The 8,074-nt window shown below is 31.7% G+C and overlaps 1 protein-coding gene across 1 annotated transcript; it reads right to left on the reverse strand.

The window, feature by feature from the left end:
• Nucleotides 1–5,354: 5,354 nt before the first annotated feature.
• LOC112697369 (hydroquinone glucosyltransferase) lies at nt 5,355–7,148 on the reverse strand. The gene has a single exon (XM_025750508.3). The coding sequence runs from the start codon at nt 7,044–7,046 to the stop codon at nt 5,595–5,597; it is 1,452 nt and encodes a 483-aa protein (XP_025606293.1). The 5' UTR covers nt 7,047–7,148; the 3' UTR covers nt 5,355–5,594.
• Between the last annotated feature and the right edge of the window lie 926 nt (nt 7,149–8,074).

The raw sequence follows: 8,074 nt of genomic DNA on the forward strand, positions 1-8,074 counted from the left end.
TAATATATCTCTATATTTATGCATCTTGGTTGACACATGTTAGCATTTGTTTTAAAAAAAATTGGTTTATATTAGGGATAACACGCAAAAGAAAATAAAAATTTTTTAGAGGTAGTTATTTGATATCCACCTAAGCACTTACACTTAGAAAACAAAAATCCTACCATTTTCTTCAAAAAGAGCTACGTACTTATGATAAAACATATAACCTAACATTTTTTTTATGTTAGATTCTTTTGTTATTTTCAACTGAAAAATTATATACTTATTTATAAAATATTGAAAAAAAAAAGACACAAATGCATGTTAATTTGTTAGGAACCATATTTCAAAACTGTTGAATGACTTAAATGTAATAAGTGATGATTTGCCGACTCATAAATTTAAACTATGGTTATATGCTTTCTTTAATTCGTACGTTGTCTTATATATGCTTAATTATTTTCTGTTTAAAATATTGAGTTTATGACTAACGACCATCTGCTCATTGATTTGCCAACTAATCCATATATGATATATAGCACATAACTTTTCAAGTCAGTTAACTTAAATGCCTAAGTATAAGTATATTCTATTATTCTCCACACACACAATATATATATATATATATATATATATATATATATATATATATATATATATATATATATATATATATATATATATATATCCAGAATTATTTATAAACGTTCCATGTGGAGTGTATTTATGTAGAAGCGCGTGTGTGTATATAGATTATTTTTAAATAAAATAATGTCAACTTAAAATTGTTTGTTATACATTTTATATACTTAAAAAGTTAATACAATATATATGTTCAGAATACATATACAAACTAGTTCTTTAATTACATGTTTGTTAATATTTATTTCAATAAAATTTGGGATAGATGATTTTTTTTATATTATTTTACAGTGATTTAATAATTAAATTGTTAATTAAATATATTTTTATAAAGCATTTTGGGTAGTATAACTTTGTTTAAATGGGTGTTAGTTGATACTAACTTTTCTTTTAGCAGAAAAAATTCTACACATCAAGATAGAACGAAACAATAGTACAAACAAAAAAACAGAAAGTAAAAAAAAAAAAAAATAATAATAATAATAATAAACTTATTCCATCTTTGATATTACTATCACTAACAAAAGGATCAACCCTACTAGTTGATACTAACTATATGTATATATAGATGCATGCATCCGGTTTTTTAAGATTGGGGATCTTATACAAAAACGGTGTTTTATTAGGTTTATATTATATAAAAAAATTTTACGACATTTTTTAATCTAATAAGATAAAAATAAATTTGTTGCAAATTTAAGTTTTATCTAAAAAATTGTTGCTGTTGGTCAACAAATTACTATATATATAAGATAAGATTTGAATTCTCAATATTTATTTACACAAAATTATTAAGATGAAAAACAAAATTTAATTCTTAAAAAAATATTACTATATTAATCAAAATAAAATAAACAATTAAATTATAATTTTTTAAAAATCAAAGAGAAATCTTAACTTAAAAAAATTAATCTGACTCCTTAATCAATACAGGTTGATTTATCTTCGTATTATTTGAGAATGCACATAATGTAATGTCTTCTCTAACATTAGGATGGCGTAGTAGCATGATATATAATATTCTCCCCATCAATGTGTTGCTTCATGTGCTTCTCCTTGATGCGTTTGCAATGACTATGAGTCTCTTTAATTATTAATTTATCTAATTAATTCATTGCCGGCCGGCCTCTGCACAAACTCATTTAATTTGTTTATGCGAAAATATGATTGTTGACTTAATTAATTAAATACTTCCATCTAACTAATGATGTGACAATTCATAAGTAATGTTTTATTTAATCCCTTTATATTAGTTATTTTCTGTTAGTATATGCATCTATCTACTTAATTATAAGAAGACTATGACAATTGGACAAATGACGTTTGTAATTATTGGAGCATTAAAGGCAACTCAAACATTATAAAATATGAACACAGTTAGATTCCTGCATATATTCCTACACATATGCTAATTGTCGTGATGGATGCCTCTTCCTGATGAAACATATTATATCAATCACATGAAATTATGAACTATTCGTTACTAATTTCAAAAGATATATACATGTGGCAAAGCATATTCTAAACGGACAAGTATGTACTTTCAAGTATTAAAAATAGATAGATAGCTTGGTATCTGTCTGACTATCTATTTATCGTAAGATAAATATATAATAATAAGTTACTTAGGGTTAATATTTTTATCACTTTGAATTTATGTATTTTAAAAATTTACTTTAAATTATATTTATATTTATGTGTGTTTATTTATAATTTTATATATTTTTTATTATATTTTAGTTATTATAGTTAAATTACGATTGAACCAATTAAATTTTTAAACTAATAAATTAATAACTAAAATATTTCGATGACCAATTTAATTTTGAGAACTTTGATTATTACATCTAAAAAAAAGACAAAGAAATAAGAAAGATGAACTCAATTTTCTTCTAAACTTTAAATACCTTTATTGAATATATATTAATTTAAATAGGTGGTATCTCTGGTGGCCGTGCTTTTGGTGGCTACAGGTGGCTATGAATTAACTGGCTAATGATATATTGACAAATGGAATGTTTTGTATGGAGCGCTAAATTGAGTTTAGAGATTAAGTATGATAAACTCATTTTTAATTATTTCATGGATGACATTAGAAATAGATGATGTATGAGGGGGTAAAATTGTCTTTGGAATCGGATTGAAAAACGGCCTTCAAAGAGCGAGGAAAAAGAATCGACGGATCGGAGTGGTGAGGAGCCAAGGAGAGTATTACGGAGAAAGTAGATCCATGGAGCAGCAATGATGACGTTCAACTAGAGAGAAGGGGTAACAGGAAGAGATGGTGGCGAAGTTCAACAAATAACTTCATCCAGGCCACACCAAGCAAGGAACAGAGACTTGGAATCTATGACAGCAAAAAAACATGGTGGTTAGAGAAGATGGAAGCTAGATGGGGAATCCTAGGGATCATGCTCCAAGCAGCGGCGGATGGAATCGACGAAGAGGTGCAGAGGCGATCACCGCGGAGGTGGTTAAAAAATTTCTGTCGCAGTATTGGCGCCCTTCGAAAGGTATGGCGGAGGTTATGGAACCAGAATGTGACGGAGCTCCGGTCACAACCTCAGGAAATTTCACCAACCATAGAGTGGTGCGTAGGAATCATTTCAAGGAAGAAGAAGAACCGGGTCGGCATATGGGTTGGATATATTGTTTTGGGTCGGGCCAACGGATTGAGTTGGATCCTATCAATCAAATAAAGTTATATTTATCTTGTTTAATTTACCGCTATTAAGAACCTCAAAACAAAAGTCAACGAAGTTCTATTATCCACATGTCAGTTACAAATTGGTTCAAGGGAATTAGCCATTATAGCCACCAAACAACCATAGTTACCATAGACCGCACCATTTAAGTATTGATATATCTTTTATAAGTATCCACATTATCATATTGAAGAAGGCTGAAGTGTTGTTCTATGACAAAAAAAAAAGACGAGTTATATGTGAGTTAATCTCAAACGTATTATAACAAATCTCTCACTTTATTACATTATTAACTTTAGAGCATCTCTAATAGAGAGCTTTTAGAGTATCACTTTTAATATTTTTAAGAAGTGAATTGATTTAGAATTATGAAAGTTCTAGAAGACTTAGAGAAGGGGAGTTGAATCTCTAACCTTCTTTAACTTTGATTAATTAAGCCTTAAAACCAGAAATTAAAACTTGACTTCTGTTTAGTTTGCGCAACGGATGATGCAGGAAACAATTTCGTTTTGTCTCATAAAACTAGAAAAACAGAATTGAGCATAAAAGAAGGTGATATAGTTCAATTACCTTGTGCAATACAACCTACATACAGTCTTCACCACAACGTTGGTTAAATTTTCACTAGCTTTCAAGTATTACATATACCAATTCTCTAGAACTCAACATAATCCTATCTGAGACACATTAAGCTTCAACATAAACTTGATTTGGTTATGTACCTACTTAAACTAGACACATTGAGTGCTTACCCAACTTAACATGGAATACCTTTTAGATATTTGATACAAAACAGAATACAACCAAAAGAAATCTAAAATCACTCTTAACATTTCTCTCAAGTATATCACTCTACCTTAAAACTCTATGACTTTTTCACAATGTCTCACTTTCTTGCCTTTTACCTCACAGAACACAAAGAAAGATATACATTGAAATAGAAAATACAAACAGTAAATCATGAAGGAGATGATGATTCACAACCTTGATTCTATATGCAGAATCCAACATCTGAACACAAAACATTGTTCTTCATCTTGGTGGAGTGCTCTCTTTAGTGTAGGTGCAATGCTTCCAAGACATCAAATTCTGTTGTAAAATTTTCACTCTTTTCTCAATTTAGGTTCTCTCTCCTTAAACTCTAATGAAAAATATTTTCCTTTTTATACTTGAAATAAGTCTTGGTTAGAGTTTCTTTCAAAGTCAACTTCTTAGTTCTTGAATCACATGTCATCTTTTCTTCTTTTTCTTCAATTAGCCCCAAAAATTAAGAATTTAAAATTTGATTTTGACTTAACGGAAGAGATTCCAGCAGCCAATGACTTGCTCAGTAAAGTTCCAAATCTACACTTTTAAGAATATGCTTTAATTCTAAGAAACAATGTAAGCCTTTGATTTACAATAAAAAAATATTCAACCACTACTTTTTTTTGTTACCTAAAATGGTGGTGTAAAGAGTAAAAATAGATGTAAAGCAATTAATTTGCATGCAAATGAAAATAAAATACTTTTAATCTCTAAACTTATTTAACATATTTTTTGTTAACTTGGTTGGACATTGCTTTCTTGATCAACTTTTTTTTTTTCTGGTGTTTGAACGAAGACTGAAGCTCATTCTCTTTCTTCGTGTGCTTACCCGAAGTCAACTTGTCTTTTTTTTTTTGGTCAATAACTTGTCTGATTCACAACTTCGAGTAGCTTCTCTTTTGCTTGAAAGTTTTTGGGCTTGGTTAGTGGATTATTATCCATTCAACAGCCTTGAGTGCAATAGGTTTCATTAGTTTGGGCCTGTATATTTGAACTACATCATCAGAAATTTATTTGGGTTATTAACCTAATTAACATGTTGGTCATTATCAATGTGTGTTTATTTCTTTTAACTCAACAAATGAAAATTTGCATTAGAGTTCATTAATAAAATGAAATCGATATTATTTTAAAGATATAATATTACTTTAATGGAAAATTACTAAATTATGTTATTTATATAATTATGTTAATAAAATAATTAAAAATAATATAAAATTTATATATTAAAATTAAAATAATTATTATTTATAATAAATAATTTTACAAATATTTATATATTATCTTATAAAATTTAAAATAAAATTAAAATTAAAATTAACATTGGAGATTACTCTTTATTTCCTAGAATCATTTTTCAAAAGCCATTACTAATAGATAATAACTCCAAATTCTTATGCCGCCGGCAGAAAACAAAATACCGAGCAACTCTACGATTGTCCTTCTAAGAGTTTTCTTTCACGAAGTTAATCCATCAAATGTCTGATGACCTCTTTTAAGGTTCTCCAACCGAGTTCCGAATTGGAAAAGATCCCTTGTAGATGACCCATCTTCCTTCAATGCATCTGCCGCAGCATCTTTGAGCTCACGAATTCTTTGTCGAATCCCATTTGTTTCTTCACCAACCATTAAACCCTTTACCACCATAGCAATCTCATCTCTTTCTACAATGCCATTGCTATTAAACTTGGGCCTCAGACCCACTTTGAGGCCTTCAGTTAACAGAACAGCATTCATTCTTTGCTCCGCAAACAGTGGCCAAGTTATCATTGGCACTCCCATCACAATGCTCTCGAGTGTAGAATTCCAACCACAATGTGTAAGGAATCCACCAGTTGAACTGTGACTAAGGATCTGTGTCTGTGGGGCCCAATTTACAAGAACCAACCCTTGTCCTTTGGTTCTCTCCAGAAAGCCACGTGGCAAGAAACTCAAAGGGTCAACGTTTTCAGCACCGAGATAAGCCGCATTAGCCGAATCACTCGGCGCTCTCAAAACCCATAAAAACTTTTGACCGCTTAGCTCCAAACCCAAAGCCATCTCATTGACCTGTTCTTGACACAGAGTGCCTCCGCTTCCAAATGAAACATACAAAACAGAATTGGGCCTTTGGTTATCAAGCCACCGCACACACTCAGGCCCATTTGGGTCACTATTGGGCCCAGTTTGTATTATTGGCCCAACAAGATAAACAGGAGTGTTCTTCTTTCCGAGTTCTTCTTCTATGGCTATGGCGGTTACTCGCTCGATCTTTGAGAAGCTGTTAACCAAGAAACCATCAGCAAGAGACAACAACCTCTTGGACAATCTAAGAATGAGATCGTAAGAGATGCTGGATCTATCACGAAAATGCTCAGGGAGATCGTGACCGTAGATCGGGATGCAACCTGGAATACGAATGAGTTCTTTGTGATCCCTGTATTCACACGAAACTTGGTTGTGCAAAGTTTTCAGATGCAAGAACAATGAAAGCGTCATGGCGGAAGGAGGGAAGTAAATGTAAGCTGAGAGGTTGAGGCTGATATCTTTTGCTACTTGGAGAGCTTCGCTTGCGAAAGTATCTGCCACCAAAGCAACAAAGGGAGTGGTTGAATGCAGTTGGTGCAGTGTGGCACGGAAAGAAGGCATGGATTGGGACACTGCGAGTTGGATTTGAACGGCGGGGGGAACATCTTGGGGTAAGTCTTGCTTGTTGATTGGAGGGAGGAAAATGTGGTCAACGGGGGTGGAAGAAGGAAGAGATTGGAGGAGGGAGATGGTGGCGGGAGGAGGTGAATCAATGGTGGGGAAGATGCAGGTGACATGGATGTTGGGATGGAGATGAACGAGTCTCTTGCAAAACTCGAGAATGGAAGCTTGATGGCTAAACGCTGGAATTGAGATTGCTGCTATATGAGTTATTTTTGCCATGGATATGATCTGTTTTATTTAATTGCTTAGTTTAGGTTTTGGGGAAGTTGATGTATACATACATATATATGAGTATGACTTCAGCTGGTCATTAGATAGTGGTAGGCCAAAGTTGACTTGACTTCATTACTATTTAACAAGACAGGTCAAATTGAACAGCCATATATCATGTTATTCAAATGAGGTATAGTTCATTTTCATTTCCACTTTCTTCGCCCACATGGCTAAAATCGGCAAGATGTCGAACACAAATTAAGAAATTCAAATTCACTCGACAAAATCAGTATTAGTGTAGTATATATACTGAAATATAAAATATATAATAAAAAATTAAATTATATATATGTAAAAAATATATAATAATAAATTTTAATATATATATATATATATTTTTTTTTTAAATTTAGCCTAAGTAAAGAATCACTATTTTACGCTTAGTATAGTGGGTGAACTGCATTAAAATGGTGCAATTTTGTAATGAAAAAGTATTGGTAAATAATTCTTAATCAATCGATTTTAAACAATTTTAATTAATAATTATTTATTTAAAATTTTTTAAAAGAATAAAAAATAAATAATTAGCATTAGTTACTGATACGTTCGTGCACTAGGGCAGTCGAGTTATAGTGATTTTGGGTTGGGTGTCGTCAGAGTGGGAGAGCTATACGTCGGCCAGGACTGAACACCGCAGTGAGAATACTTGTAAAAGATATTCTGACGTTCAAGTTAGTAATAAGTTTCAGTGAGTATATAAAATAAATATGAAACTGGGAGAAGAACCTGATCCTTAGCCGAGAATATGAGTTCAGCTTTATCGACGTTGTTTTACCCGTTTGCTGTGGATTAGTCCGAGTTTATAGGTTGGTTATCTTATTCTGTTTTGGTGATCAAATTTGTTGAGCACGTTTCTTATTTTCAAATAACTGGGCCCGATCTTATTTGTTTACGTTCCGAGCTTTTTAGGCGGCCGAGGTATGTGGTGACGTATCATAGCCCCCAAACTTGCCTTGGTTTGGACAGAACAAAGG

Source organism: Arachis hypogaea, chromosome 6 (genome assembly GCF_003086295.3).
Source record: "Arachis hypogaea cultivar Tifrunner chromosome 6, arahy.Tifrunner.gnm2.J5K5, whole genome shotgun sequence".
NCBI classification, from domain to species: Eukaryota; Viridiplantae; Streptophyta; class Magnoliopsida; order Fabales; family Fabaceae; genus Arachis; species Arachis hypogaea.